This window comes from Rattus norvegicus, chromosome 19 (genome assembly GCF_036323735.1).
Source record: "Rattus norvegicus strain BN/NHsdMcwi chromosome 19, GRCr8, whole genome shotgun sequence".
Classification (NCBI taxonomy): domain Eukaryota; kingdom Metazoa; phylum Chordata; class Mammalia; order Rodentia; family Muridae; genus Rattus; species Rattus norvegicus.
In genome coordinates, this window is record NC_086037.1 from 42,952,174 (window position 1) to 42,968,824 (window position 16,651).

At 36.7% G+C, this 16,651-nt stretch overlaps 1 protein-coding gene across 14 annotated transcripts in view; it reads right to left on the reverse strand.

Annotated features, from left to right (window-relative positions):
- Positions 1-16,651, reverse strand: part of Inpp4b (inositol polyphosphate-4-phosphatase type II B) — a 750,330-nt gene that overhangs the window by 127,464 nt on the left and 606,215 nt on the right. For all 14 annotated transcript variants that reach the window (XM_063277738.1, XM_063277736.1, XM_017601165.3 and 11 more), the window contains one exon: positions 12,633-12,741. In XM_063277738.1, coding sequence (XP_063133808.1) covers positions 12,633-12,741 — 109 coding nt within the window. The remainder of the gene's footprint in view (positions 1-12,632; positions 12,742-16,651) is intronic.

Sequence of the window (16,651 nt, forward strand, 5' to 3'; positions counted from 1 at the left end):
CAGGAGGAAGGGGTGGCATTATTTTTTTCAACTCAGTTCCTCATCCTGGGACTTAACTGTAATGTTTCTGTTCTTCCTCTGTCCTCCTCAACAACATCTTTACCCATCACTCATCCCCACCACTATTGTGGCCAGTGGTTCACAGTTGAAGGACAGACAAAAAGGAAAGGAGAAAAATGCAGAGAGAATGGGCTAAAGACAGGAGTCAATGAATTTGAAAAGAAAAGGTGTTTAAGCAGTAAGTCTCTTTCTGTGTTTGTGTTAAACCTCCAAATCACCTCAGGGTGATTTTTACTTACATTTTACAAGTTCATAGAAGTGGTGTGTGTGTGTGTGTGTGTGTGTGTGTGTGTGTGTGTGTGTGTGTGTGTGTGTGTCTGTCCTGAGTAGATGGAGAGGCGTAGATGTGCTCTTAGTTCTAAGTGAGAAGAAAGCCATGTGAATAATACATGAAACTTCATACTTCAGTGCACTTGAACATGCCCTGCTGGCTTCACGGGGCTTAACACCATGCTTTCTGAAAATGCTGACGGTTCAATCACATGACTCTGCTCCCCCTCACCTGCTTTTTATTTCTGCTGGATGTGGGGCTTAGAGAAAAGAGGTAGGAAAAAAAAATCTCTTCCTTTGCCTCCTGTGGGTTTCATTTACGTAATTAAATGAGTTTAAAAAAATCTATGCTTAAATTGGTGTTTGTTTTTTCAAATTAGTCTTCTACTTGTTAAAAAGAAAGAAAATTTCTCCTTGGACTCAGAAAATTTAGGTTCCATGTGCATTTTGATCAAAGTTTGATTCTACCAGTCATTAATTTTCTGACAACTTGCACTAATAAAGGAGGCAAAACTGTGTTAGCTACTCCACTCCTCCCACTAAGAAGATTGCTTTGTCTATTCTGATCAGCCTCTTACTGTTTTAATGTTTAAGCTCTTGGCTGTGATTTCTTAACCATGATGACATCTCTTATGTGTAAAGAGTATAATTTCTTTACCCTCTGCAGATACCATAGGAATGTTTTAGGTACAATTATATAACATTGAAATGGCTGTCTCACTGCAGTATCTTCCAGGCCCTGTCTTTGCTTCTCTCTGTGTGTCTTTGCCTTGACTTCCTTGGACATCTATGTTCAGTTCTACATTGACGCAGTTGGGCTTTTGGTGTTTTCACACTTAACACTTCTGCCAAGAAGAGATGGACTAACACCTAAACAAGGACTTCTGACTCTCTTCAAAATAAGTGATCTTCCCTCTTTTCTGGAAATGATATTTACTAATCATGGAATGGAGTGAGGTGCAAAATTAAAATCCATTCCAAAATATTCTGCATATGTTCCTGTGACTAAAAACAGGCTTGAGACAGCTTAGGTGGGTACTGGAAATGTCCCAAGATTGGGCTTGAATTTAGTCAACATTTTGTTGACTAAAATTCAATGGATTATACATCTATAATAGACCATCTTCTTGCTATGAAAGTTTTATTTTGATTAATCTTTTTAAAAACAACAAATATCCTTGGTATATATTATAAGACTGGTAATTATTACCCATGGACATGAATATAAGAAGATAAAAGGTACCTGAACGATTTCATTTTTCCATGTTAATCTAATGTACAGAGAAAGTCCAATAAAGCAAACAATTTATACTGTCAATTTAACTAAAATCCAGATGTTTCTCTATCACTGTAATAAATAATAATCAAGTCTATATTTTATTGGTCTCATATGACACTAATGCTACCAAGGGTTATATTACTTTATTTCCACAACTCTGCCAAAGAAAAACTATTAGAAGAATTTTTCTATAGAGTAAATACTATTATATTATCTAGACATAAAAGATGAAGTCTAGGTGGAACTATGCCTGGGTCATACAGCTAGCATGTGTGCTATAACATGGATTCTATATTACTTCTCTGTAATCACACGACTTGAACTCCTATGCTTGCCTATGTCTTGAGCATGTCATGATTTTGTTGAGTCACTTCAGATATTTTTAAAAATTATAAAGCTGTATGTAATATGGAAATGATCTACAATTCAATAATATCATGGCAGGTACAGACTCTAAAAATTAAAATAAAATTAAGTCTCATCTTTTTTTTTTTTTTTTTTTTTTTTGGAGCTGAGGATTGAACCTAGGGCCTTGAGCTTGCTAGGCAAGCGCTCTACCACTGAGCTAAATCCCCAACCCCAAGTCTCATCTTTAAATTAAAACTATTTCATTAGTGAAGATTATGATTCTAGTTTATAATACAGATGAGTCTAAAGAATTTGGGTATTATATGATGCTAAATTAAATCAACAAATATGTATTGACTGCTACTTGGCCAAGGAATTGAGAAAGGCAACTGGTCCTGGCTATTAGCTATGTGCCAAGGGATACATAGGATTCCTGTTCACTAAATGCCATACAAGGGTTGGCCACATTGGATTGCTTTAGAAAGGAATTTTTCTTTTAGATGAAGGGGTGAGTCATTTTCCTAGAAAAATTTGCAATCCTGTACTCTCAATTCCACGTGTTCTCTAATACCCTGAGCATGTTCACAGTGTCAGAACTTTCTTACTAAACACTCTACCTCAGCTCCAGATGGTCATCCTATACTGCATAGTTTCATTTCCCTAGGTAGACCATGATCAGTAATATTTCCATTCAAGATTTTATGCTTGTTGGAAGGAGAGCGTAGACAAGGTTTTTATAACACATATATACCATAATACACACATACCACACACACACCACACACACACACACACACACACAGAGAGAGAGAGAGAGAGTCTATCTATCTATCTATCTATCTATCTATCTATCTATCTATCTATCTATCTATCTATTTATCTATAACTAATAAAGACCAAACTATTTCAAAGGAAAAAGGAGCTCCATTCCACACAGCAAACTTACTAACTTTTCCAGTGTATTTACCAATGTTTCTTCTTTGTTGTTTCTGGATTCTATCCTCCCAACTTAACAAGCACACTGAGCTCAGACAATTTCCTAGCCCTCCTAGATACCATTATAATGATATTATTCCTTTTAACTGTGCTGACCCCCAAATCAAAGCCATCTTTGTAAGTAAATGATGAAAAAAAGATACTGAAAGTTTTCAAGAAAAGTTACATTTAATAGAATTTTGCAGTAATGAGTTATCTCACTTTGAGTTAGTCTATTTTTCCCCATGATATAAATCTCATGTTTATATTTCATTACAGTCTTATAAAAATAAGATTCTCCCTAGATTATTAAATAGTGTGTGTGTGTGTGTGTGTGTGTGTGTGTGTGTGTGTATGAGATAGAAAGACAGAGAGGGGGGAAGAGAGAAAGAGAGAGAGAGAGAGAGAGAGAGAGAGAGAGAGAGAGAGAGAGAGCCTGCTTAACATATGTGCATCATGTGTGCACATGGAAGACAGAAAAGGTCTCTGGATCACCTGGTACTGGTTGTGAGTCACTCTATGGGGTGCTGGTAACCAAATATGTCTCCTTTGATGTTGAGCTCCAGTCCCCTTCCCAGATAATTTTTAAAATCTTGAATATACTGTTTTGAGATATGGTAAATGATTTTCTTTCTCTGACCTTGCAATGATGATGGCTAAGTGTATAGAATAGTGAAGAGTTGCTAAAATACTTTCTGGAAATCTCTATGCTTAACCTGAACACAGGCTTAGCCTGAACACAGAAGTTCCTTACAAGATTTATTTGCTTCATACATGTTGACACGACACAGTGTGTCGTGGTTTCAAGTATTGCTTTACTTCATGGAAAAGAAGTCCACTATAGAGTTTTCTCACAGCATTTCAAAATGAGCAAACGAAAATGTTTTGTTGATAATTTGTTTATTGATACAATATTCTGACAAACGCCTATGTTTTGGTGAACTGACTTTTTTCCCTTACATCCCTCCTTCTCGTTCTTCTTTGTGTCTTGATCACACACACATATATGCAAATATATATCTTAATATCTAAAATTTTCATATTTTTAATGTAAATTAAGACACTGAATTGTAAAATGAAACCATCTAAATTATCTTTCTGAATAAATTGTGACTCATTTACTTAATATCTCATTTCTCAAAAATGTAAGACTGTGTTATTTATTATTCCCAGCAATTCAGCGACAAGAGCTATCAGCCATATATCTACAGTGCAAATGAAGAAACCCAAGGATGAATGGCTTTCTGAAATCTCAAACGCTTCATGGTTTGTGATTTTTACACACTGTTACTTTGACAAATTTAGGATCAAATCTTCTAGAGTTGTTTACATATTATCATTCATGAATGTATAAGCCTTTGACAATTTCACTTCTCAAAACTTTGAACTGTCACGTAGTAAAGTACTTCTGGCCCAAACAACAGAATGCAGTTGGTCCTCCAAGCTACTGGGACGCGCTGGAGCATGTCTCCTACTTGCAAGCGATAAATAGAAAAGTGGGCAAGGGGATTATTAATTGTCAGTAATTACATTAGGTGACTTTTATAAAAACTGTCATCTTTCTTCTTTCAGGATACATAAATGTATATTTCCCTTCTTAGTGAGCTGGGAGTAACAGCGCCACTCCAAGACATGCAGGCAGCTGCTCTCAGACCTAGAAGATGTTGTCTGCGAGTGTCTGTGAGGTATTTTCTACAAGTATGCATTTTTGATTCTGATTCCTGATTCCACCAGATGTCCTCCCCTTTGTCACTTCAAGTCACATCAGTCACTGCAGGAAGAGTGACTCGCTTTATAGGAAATACTTTTACTTCATGTATGTACTCCTTCATTATCCTTACTAGCAAACCAAACCCCTGCCAAGCTAGTTCCCAGGGATTTGGAGTATGCCAGATAACATGGTCCATACCTTCAGATCAAGCTCTGTCTATAAGGATGTTTACACAGCAGGCATAAAGCAGATACCTTGATTATAGACTCACATCAGACCAGGCTTCTCAATAGTGCCCAGTCTGTCTCTGAGATCTGTAGCAGTATACAGGTAAGCAGTTCTATGCTCCTGGCAGATCACATGACTCCTCTGCACCTGCCCAAGAGCTCTAGAATCACCACACTTACACACACACACACACACACACACACACACACACACACACACTCACCAGAATAATTTTGATATGCCTTCCTAGCTCAATGGCTGGATATTTCCAAACCTCTCAGCAGCTACCATACATTCCCCTCTTGTATTCCTGGCTTAACACCTTCTAAATCTTTTATTTTATCTTTGCTAACTGTCACCTTCTGGTGACCCCCACCCATAGGGCTGCTTTCCCTTTACACCTACATTGCTGGATGATTTCTCACCTGAAGCTCTTAAATCTGATCTCTCTGCCTCTAAGTTATGGCAATTCTCCTGTCTTTCGTCCCCTTGGTCCTTTGTCTGGGCAATATAAAAGTCCCACCTCCATTACCCTGTCCAACCATTGGCTATATGACAATTCTTCATTATCAATCAAAGCCAAATGGGGGTAGGGACACTTTGCATCTGGAAGCAGCTTTTGGGAGATGAACTGAGACAAAGCAATGGAACCATTTCCCAACACAGAATTGTGGGAGCAAGTGAGGATATTCACTTCGGTTCACTATAGAGGGATGTGAGAGGGAGGACTGGAAGGGTTAACTGTGATAGATGAAGCTTAAAAGCAAACACAGTAACATTACATGTGAAAAAGAACCCATGTGCTATGATTCCAATGTCAAATGTACTCCAACATGCTTGGGTGTGTTGAATGCTGGGTCCCAGTTTGTAGTCCTTTTATGGGATATTCTAAAATTTGCAGGAAGGGAAAGTATGTCAAAGGGTAGACACATGGCTTGGGAGATTATAGCAAGTTTCCAGATCCTTCCTTTCAATCTGCTTCCTGTCCATCTTAAGGTGAATAACCTTCGTCTTACCCCAGGCTTAGATGCAAGGGAGATGAATAATATGGATTGAAATCTGTGAAATCGTGAGCTACAATAAATCTCATCTCCTTTTAAGTTGTTTATTTCAGGACTTCTAACTTAGACATCAGACAACTGCCTAACGTACTTCTCTGAAATTTTGCTTTCGATGGTTTCTACTATCTATGGCCTATAATAATTTAAATGGACAATTGCAAAACGTACAGTTTGTATAATTTTAAATTTACACAACTGTCTTAATAGTAAGACGGAATCTTGGACCATTCTGCTCTGCTTCTGATGGCCTGTTCCCTCTCTCTGTGAACAGTCCCCTGCTGAATATGCTACTTGATCATGGTCCCTTACTAGCTATTCTGCTTGTCAGCTCAACTCTCAGGATAACTTTGAGCTTGTGTTCAAGTAAATTTCATTTTGCTGAATAATCATCACAACGATCAGACATGGCTGCTACTACATGTCTTATTGTGGTGTATTGTTAGGGTTCTAGCTTGTTAGTAGCTATTATTAATCTCCTTCTGTTCTATTAATATGCTCAATGTAATCAGAGGTGTATGTGTATATATGGAGAAGAAGACTAAATGGCCTAGTGTATTTAGTTATTCTTGTTGAATTTAGGGATGTAGCCCTTAGGGACAATACAGACCACAATATTCTGACCTTCATGTAAGAAGTAGCTGAACTGTTTAAAATTATTAAATCATAAGATTATATATATATATACACACACATACACACACACACACACACACACATATATATATATATATATATATATATATATATATATATATATATATATATATATGCTTTTAGAAATGTCATTACAGACAAAACGGACCAAATGGTAGGCTCAGTGCCAGCCATGAAGAAAGAAGACTGATTAAACTCCTTGGCAGAGTAACACCTAGAAGATGGTGCCCTGTGGGTCAGGATTACCTTAACCCACAACTCATTACTGAAATGAGAGAGCTCCAAAGAAGTTAGGAAGCATAGCTGATATTTAATCATTAAGAAGCAACCTTGGATATGACTTCTAAATGGAAATTCTGAGTGGATGATGCTGTAGTTTGGGGGATTTTGATCATTTCTTTGCTGGCATGAGGACAAAGAATACTCACGTGAAGAAAGAGTCAGTGCAGGGGGATGGGACTTGATATGGCCACCTTGAGGGTATGAGTGAAGTGGGGCTTCCTATGAGTACTCACACACACACACACACATACACATACACATGCGTGTACATACATGCACACGCATACATGCATGCATACACTCACAAATGCACACATTCACACACATGGATGCACACATGCTTACACACACACACACACACACACACACACACTCACATTTTACCAGTCAGTCCTTCCTCCCCAACCTCGATTTGACATGAGGACAGTGTGTGAAGCCCAGTGCTAGAGATTTAGTGGTAAACAGAGTAGGCAAATTAATGCTTTCTCAAAAAGCAATATAATGGCATCTCTGACATGAATGCATCTGTTATACAACGATTTATAACTGAAAATATAATTTCTAGAGTTTTATGAGTAAAATATATTTTAGGCATACAAGTGATTATAAAAATAATCAGATACGGGGCTGGGGATTTAGCTCAGTGGTAGAGCGCTTGCCTAGGAAGCGCAAGGCCCTGGGTTCGGTCCCCAGCTCCGAAAAAAAAGAACCAAAAAAAAAATCAGATACAATTAAAACCTGTGGTTTATTTATTAATCCTCCTGTGTCCAATCAGTAAAGTACAAGTTGTACTTTCAAGAGCATTTGGACCTAGAGAGATGGCTCAGTTGTTGAAATACCTTGTGTACATACATGAAGACTTGATTTCAAATCCCCAGCACATACCTAAAAAGTTTTCTCTCTCAATCTCTGAGTGTGTGTGTGTGTGTGTGTGTGTGTGTGTGTGTGTGTGTGTGTGTTTTCAATGCAGATACTAGCCACCTAATGACCCAGTCAGTCAAGTCAAAACAATGAGTACAAGGTTCAGTGACATATTGTTGCCACATAAAATGAGTCTAAGAATAACTGAGGAAGACGTCTAATTTCCATCTCTGGTCTCCATACCTATGTGCACATGCACACACATGAGTGTTTGCATACATGCAACATGCACAAAAGAATGACATTCACACATGAGTAGAGGAGTTTCTAAACTACAATAATAACTAATATTGATAAGTTATACCCTATTCCAGGAACAATCATAAGTATTATCAAATTTCTAAAGAATGTCACAGGTAATAAATACAATTTCCACCTCATAAGTAAGAAAACTAATGTATAGAAAGATGAGGTGATGTCATTAATGCCACAAAGGCAATTAAATGTGTTAGAATTCAAACTTGAGCACAGATTGATATCTGTGAACTGTCTATGAGATGAAAATTTCTACTTGCCCATGAATAAAGGCAGAAATGTTAAACAGAATTATAAAAGAGTCAATAATATTACATTCAGTGACTTGAATTTGTGAGGATAATGGCTAACACCCTGACCTCGTTTTTAACATCTAAAATCATTTAGCAAAGAACACTACATGGGTTCATTCTGGCTAAGAAGTCTGAGGCATTTAGGCCCTCAACTCTATGTTCCTGTACTACTGAATGTATATGTTACAAGAAAATATAACGCAGAAATAAAATAGGAATTTTAAGAAGGAGAAAATAACATTTAGAATTCATTCAGGATCACATGAAAATTAGTGGAGACACTTGCAGTCACTTGTGTCACACTATGTATTCTGCAAGCCCCGATCTTCAGCACAAATACCAAGCCTTGGCGACAGTATTTAGTTAAGATGTTATTATCTAGCCTATCTCAAGCTGTAAATAAAAGTTAAGCACTTTTCTTCAGAAGCTCTTGGCATCATGCACAGAGAGTCTATCCAGGTCCGCTCCCCCGGAACAGACTCGCACATGCGCAGGTTTGGCATGAGGAGTTTTGTATTTGGTAAGATGTACTGGAACTTCAAATCTGTAAGTAGCTGATGAGAGCCAACTCACAACAACAAGAAGATAGACCCTTAAAGAATCAAATTATAATCAACACAAAATTAAATTATTGTCTCCTTCTAAATGACATATTTCCAGCAACTGCATTCAGTTCGAAAGAAAAAGAAAAGGAAGTGACCCTGGCTTTTCATTGGCCTTATTTTCACTGTGCCTATGTAATTTCGTTAAACCACTTAAAAAGAAAGTTTACATTAGAATATGCTCTCTCTGAGAGTAGAAACAAAAGGTGGACTTGAAAACGAATGATATGAATTGGAACTATTGGACTTGAGACTAGACCTTTAAAACTAATTAGTTTTGGTATATTGGACGTTACTTCCAATGAAACAAAAAAGACATATATTGTTTTAAAAAGTGAAAGGCCTTCACCCATCGATGAAATAAGTTATTCATAACCTTCCTAGCAAGACCCTGGGAGCGTCATGGAGGAAAGGTAGAGGTTGTGAGAGCCAGTGGTTCTTCTGGAGAAAACAGGACTGGTGGCCTCATGAAATGATATCTACTATGCCATTGAGATCAAGAGAGGAAATATTCCAGTATGTGTGGAATAACAGCACACAAGCACCCACCTCTAGCTGAGGAGCTATGAACTATGGGTACTGGGGGAGTGCACTACCAGCTAAGTCTGGGCTGTATCAAGTTGACAGTGACTATTGAGTGGAATGGCTGAGATGGTAGAGATAAATCAATACTGGCGAGGTCATTCTCCAAAGCCATGCCGAAAATGCCCATCTTTAACCATGTAGCAAAGCAAAGATGTGCGAGAAGTGTTCCATCATTTAAGGTAATTACTGCCTGCCTTGCAAAATGCAGACTTAAAGTTCTTTGTTTTATATACTGAAATATACTCCCTTACATCATCTTTCACTGAAAACACAATATTTGTTGATTTTTTTTAAAGCCATAAGGAACGTATTGGAATGGTGAGACAGTTCTTTTGATGCCTCGTTTGCTCTGACTGGCTCTCACTAGCCCTATAGCATTGCCAAGTACATATATTGTCTCAGCAAGCCATATTTGATCCATATTTTTCCCTATAGCACAGTACTGTAATGATTGGCACTATGCTCATTGGTAAGCATTTTACTGTATTTTATAAATAAAACAGAAACAATGGGATATTTAAGATATGGAAATCCCAAAGAAATCAGTGTTGAAAAGTGCTACACATTATTGTTTTTCATTTACCTTAAATTTAATCCTTGAGTATATTATGTGTATTGTTCCAGTGAAAGTGACCAGTGTATAATACATGTTTTCATGCACATATTAAAAATATAAATATGCTTCAGGATGTCTGGCGAACTCAACATTCGTCTCTCCAATTGCATGCAATGGTGACTTATAATTATAAAACAGTAGAGTTATGTCCTACCTCTCACCTCATATTTTGACAATTTATGTTCATCTGGATTCTGGATACCCCGTGTATAGTTTTGAGTATTCTAATTATATTATTATTATTATCCTCTTTAAATTTGATTGATTGGGAAATAAACAAGACAAAATGAATAAATTTTGAACTGGAAATTTCCAGTTCCAGACAGAATGGTGGAAATAGCAACTCTCTAACTTCTGCATATCTCAATAAACCAATCTACACAAAACATAATATTCCTCATAAGAACTCAAGGGGCCGGAGAAAAAAGATGGATTGGTTTGGGGTCATGAGACCCCAATGATTCTCTTTTGTTACTCTCTTCTGATTATTAGATGCTGTTATTTGAGTTTCAGGGAAAGCCTCAGAGCATAAAAATACCAACACCAGCAACAAAAATAACGATAATAAAGAGCACCAAAGAAATGCCGAAAACTGGTGAAATTGGTAGCCCAGTGAATTTTGCATCGTTGAGTCACACCAATGCATTCCGCAGATGAACGCACGAGCCATGATCCTTTGATCACAGGATGGTACAGGAGGTAGAGGAGGTCAGTGAGAAACAGCTCTACTCTACCCTAGGTCTGCGGCCAGAAACCTATCAGCCACTCACACTTCAATAAGCACAGAGCAGCCCTTCTTTATTGGAGTTATGGTTTAAACAGACTCCCATCTTGCCCGCAGGAATTAAATTCCTTCCCTGAAGGGCCTATCACTGGAACTCTGACTTCTACATCCCCAAATCCCAGTGAAACAGAACAACTTTCTATAACAGAAAAAAATCTAGAATCTGGGCATAGATACTAAGGAACAGCCTCGGAGACAGAACACTACTTCCCTGTGATTACGGTCATAGGTACTCTAAGCTCCCTATGTGAGACACTATCACAGTCACCGAAGGCCTCACTGATGAGCAGTAAACAAAAGTGAGACAAATGTGTACAATGACTACAGCTGAAATCATTGGCGTATGTCAGATCAGTAGTTTGTAGAAGAAGGAGGAGGAGGAGGGTAGAAGAAGGGGAGGAGAAGGAAGGTAGAGGAAGAGGAGGAAGTAGAAGAGGAAGAGAAACTGAAGGAGAAGAAGGAGGAGACCAAAATGACCAAGGAAAAGAAGAAGAAGAAGAAGAAGAAGAAGAAGAAGAAGAAGAAGAAGAAGAAGAAGAAGAAGAAGAAGAAGAAGAAGAAGAAGAAGAAGGAAAAGGAGGAGGAGGTTGTAAAGAATTATAATAAGAAGGAAGGAAGAGGAGAAGAAGAGGAAGGAAGGAAGGAAGGAAGGAAGGAAGGAAGGAAGGAAGGGAGAAAGAAAGAAAGAAATAGGTATTGGAGATAAAATGTTTCAGTTCTAGAATACTTTCTTCTAAAACATATGGGTACTACGGAAATGAATGATTTTGGTGACAAATGCGCTCACATGTTTAAATGTTCCTGGTTTGTCACTTTTTTTAGAGTGTTTAATACTTTATAAAAACATCTGTCACTTAAGGATAACTGTTCCACTGTAGCATTCAATTTGGGGATTTCTAATCAAAGAAAAGAGCAATTGCTTATGAAGGAAAAATAACTTCTTATCCCAATATTCTTCCTTTTTTCCAGCTTGCATGATGTAGTCATAGCTAGAGAAAAATTACAATGCGATTTTCGCTGAATGCTGGATGGGAGGGGGCATGAGTACTGAGGCAGACACTTTATTAAACTGCATTTAAGCACAGATAATAAGTAAAAGTAAAGGAATAGTAATGTAAAATTGTTAAGAGATAATGCAAAGGTTGTGTGGTATTTGTTCCTAAGTAACCAAGCTTCATCTCTTAGTTTAATTATCTCATTGACAACTCTTCTTTCCAGGGCTGCAGTTGAAGGATGAGGAACTTGTGTGTTGTAGCTCAGTCCAAGGAAGTAATCACTAACAGGATAGGGTCATCATCAAAAAATACAACTAAAAATGAAAAAGATTTTTAAAAAGGATCTGTATTCTTCATTAAGCATCATTATCTCTGTGGTAGCATTAGGTCATGGGTCTAGAGAAAGCCATGCATGGTATTTTTTCCCACTAAGCAAGAGTGATAACACAGGGTCCCACTGAGCAACATAGCTTTTAGGTCAGTGCTCTGGCCTGAATTCCCAGAAAGCCCAATCATGCATTTTTGTTGGTTCTAGTCTATTTTCAAGTAATTTAAAGAAATTCACCAACTTTAATTTACCTGATGCATTAAAATGCTAAAAACCATCCATTGGAATGAGTTGGTTTCCAAAATTTTAACTTTATCTATAGACTTATTCAGAGAAAGGATAATGTCATCGATGAAATATTTGGTTTCTTTCTGACATTACTTACTTCCTTCTCTCTGTCTCAAATCTATGGAGTAGTTTTCGAAGACCACCATTCTTGAATCCCTGAAAATGGGCAGCTGGGGCCCCCACAGTGATGACATCATAGAGAGCATCTGGAATGAAAACAAAGAGAGGAACACTTAGCACGCATTTGTCTCCTGCGCATACTGTGCACTAGAGTATCCATGCTGCGGGGAAGTTTGAGAAATTATTCTGTTTCAATTTGTATGAATAACTGTGAACTCTCATCTCAAGGGGGCAAGAAGAACTAATCAATCTTTCTAAAAGCCACCTGTGCACATCAAAAAGTTATAATATTTCCAAGATTTATGACTGCATCTTAATTATATGCTACAGCACAGAACAGCGTGTTCCTCACTCCTCCACCTAACTACTGAGATAACATGTTAATTGGTCTTTTGTGTGTTTTACTTTATTGAGTTTTGCATCATTTAATTTGCAATCATATTGAAATTCAACAATAATGAACAATTTCTCAACCAAAGCTTATAGAGACAAGAACCAAAAAATATTAATTTATTTTTGCTCAAGGGCAGAACAGTACCAGCACATTAAAAACAAAATTTATCCAGTCATTTCCTACTTATCTATTCTAAAATTTACACAGTTTTGAATACATACATTTGTAATTTATTATAAAATACGGAAAGAATACAAAATGTCTCAATTTATGTTTCCAACAAGATATTTTGCTCTTTATAACAAAATCCATACATTTGAATTGAAACTCAATCTTTTGATCCTGAACTTTATGGCATTCAAAACATGCCATCATTTTTATATTCAAATGGAAGATATCCACCTAAGAAAGGCAGAGTGCATGTTCTCTGGTTAAAATATATTTTGTTAAGAAATCTAATTTCATAGAAGATGTTTCTCGAATTGATTTTGATATTGACATATTGGGTGTTTCTAAGATATGGCTTACTGAGGAAACAAATTGTTTTATTAGCCTCAGGTAAACATCATTCCTTCTTGAAAATTACACAGTCTGGATCCATCTGAATTATTGTTGTTTTAAGTTAGAACAACTCCACTCTGAAAATAGAAGGTCAAAATAAATAAAATACAATTTCCAATGTGACCCAACAACCAGTCAATACAGCATGGGTTTAGCAATATATTAATGAACTTTAATACCAATTACAGTGTAGTAATAATTTCCTAACTTTTTAAAAGTCATTAGTAAATTGAATTATAGCATTTTAAGGCAGAAGAATATGTGTTTTATAAGAAATGAAATTATTTTCTACCCAGAGAGTTTAAATTTTAGAAAGGAAGCCTCATCTAAAAGATTAGTTTTCATTTTATCAGAAGGTGTCATGGAGAAAAGCATTGAAGGGTCTACTCAATGTGAAGCTTATAAACCACAATGACCACCATGAGAATAGATTACCAAGGATAGACTGGTAATTATAGTTGCAACATTTCGCACATATAAAAGCAGTTATATCTGGGCTGTAGCTAACGGCGGTCTAATTTCATTGTAGACCTGCACAATATAGGGAATTTTATCCTAGCACTGAAAATCTAACCAACTACCTATAGTCTACAGACCGGAGAAGAGAAACTACTACTGCCAGTTCAGTTGCCTTAACCAGGATAATCTCTAATTACATTCTTAATATGCATCCTTTAAGCCACAGATAAGGGCAGCTCTCACCTCTCTCTTTTCATTAGGTGGAGACCATTATAGAAAGTCACAACTGGTCAACACAAAGAATTACCGTTGTGTTTTGTTTAGAAAACAAAATATTACACTCAAGCCCTAAGAATTAGGTGTGCTCTGTTCTACTTTAATGTCATATTTCATCATTCCTGTCAGTGGGTAGGATTAGAAACATGTGTACACTTATTAACTACTGCACAGAACAATGTCTTTTACTGACTCATTTATCTATACTAGACCAACAACAACAATAACAAAATTATGAGTCACAGTGATGTCTTTGACTTCAATCTAGAACTATAAAACTGATTCTTTTTCTATATACTTATAAAACACATATTCTACTATCTGAAAATGCTATAATTCAATGTAACCTCTTTGCCTGGCATTAAGAAAGTAGCCTCTAATTATCAGCATATCTGTGTGTATATATATATATATATGTATATATATATATATATGATCAATTCTTCTATAGAAATGAATTAGCTTTGTAGGTTGCCCACACCATTGGAAGAAGCAGGTTTATCTGAAAGTTCCAGTGTTTGCATTACAGAGCCTTCTCCAATATTTATTAAGTCTCTATTACATTAACTTGAAGAAATTATCAGTTTGAGTATTGTACATATCATTTATTATTATTTTTACAAGAAAGCAAAAGTAAATTAAAAACGAAAGATGGTAGAGTGTATGAAATTCTTGGGAAGATTTTCATATTGTTGAAAAAGCAAGGTGTGTTTGTTCTTGAAGAGAAAATGGCAGGAAACAAACAAACAAACACAAAAAAAGCAAGAGAAAAGAGCACACCAATTGGCTGTCCAATATGAAATGTTCATCCTGAAAGAACACAGTTCATATTGTGTGGACTAGGCAAGTTGTATTCATATATCTAGGAATAAATACACAAATATCTGTAATGAAACTAAAAAGAGGTCATGCATCTGAATGAGAGCAAGAGGCAGTAATGTTGGAGGAATTGGGAACAAGGTGAGAGAGGAGAAAAGATGTAAGGATGATTCTCAACTTCAAAAAAACAAAACAAAACAAAAACAAGACATCTAACCAATCCTCAATGACAAAACAACTTCCGGAGGAATTACCATCTCTGGTTTCAGGTTATAGTAAAGAGTTACAATTTAAAAAAATGATCATGGTTTTGGGATAAAAACAGATACATTGATCAATTGAAGACCCAGACATAAATCCACATACCTATAAACACCTGATTTTGATAAAGAAGTCAGAAATACACACAGGGAAGAAGAAATCATCTTTATCAAATGCTGCTGGTCAGACTGGATGTCTGCATGTAGAAGAAGGCAAATGCATTCATATTTGTCACCCTACACAAAACTCAAATCCCAAGTGGATCAAAGTCCTTAATATAAAACAGATATGTTAAACCTGACAAAAGACAGAATGAGGAATAACCTTGAACAGAGTGGCATAGAGAACTTCCTGACCAGAACGTGGATGATAGCACAGACATCAAAGTCAACAATTAATTGAATGTGACCTCATGAAACTGCCAAGCTTCTGTATGACAAAGGAAGCCATCAATCAGATGATGTAGCACCCTACAAAACTGAAAGACACTTTTACTAACTCTGCATCCAAGTAGAGTTCTAACATCCAAATTTGTAAAGAAATCTAGATACTAGATGTAAAAAATAATACGGGGCTGGGGATTTAGCTCAGTGGTAGAGCGCTTACCTAGGAAGCGCAAAGCCCTGGGTTCGGTCCCCAGCTCAAAAAAAAATAATACAATTAAAATATGATGTGTATATTTAAACAAATAATTATAAATATAGGAATCTCAAATGGCTAAGAAACATTTAAAGACATGCAATACGTTTCTAATCATCAAGGGAATGCAAATAGAAGCTACTTTAAGATGCCAACTTACACCTGTCAGAATGGCTGAAATTAAAAAATGACATGTGACAGCTCATGCTGGCAAGGATGTAGAGCAAGGCTAACACTCCTCCACTGCTTGTGGGAATGCAATCTGTACAGTCACTATGGAAATCAATATGGTGTTTCCTCAGAAAATTGGGATTGATCTACCTCAAGACCAAGCTATACCACTCTTTGGCATAAACCCAATGGATGGTCCATTCTACCATGAGGAGAATTGCTCAAGCTCAACTATATCCATTGCAGCTTTATTCATAATAACCAGAAACTGGAAACACCTAGATATCCTACAACAGAAGAATGGATAAAGAAACTATGGTACGTTTACAATGGAGTATTACTCAGCTGTTAAAAATGACATCATGGATTTTGCGGGCAAATGGATGGAAATGGAAAAGAAAAGAATCATACTGAGA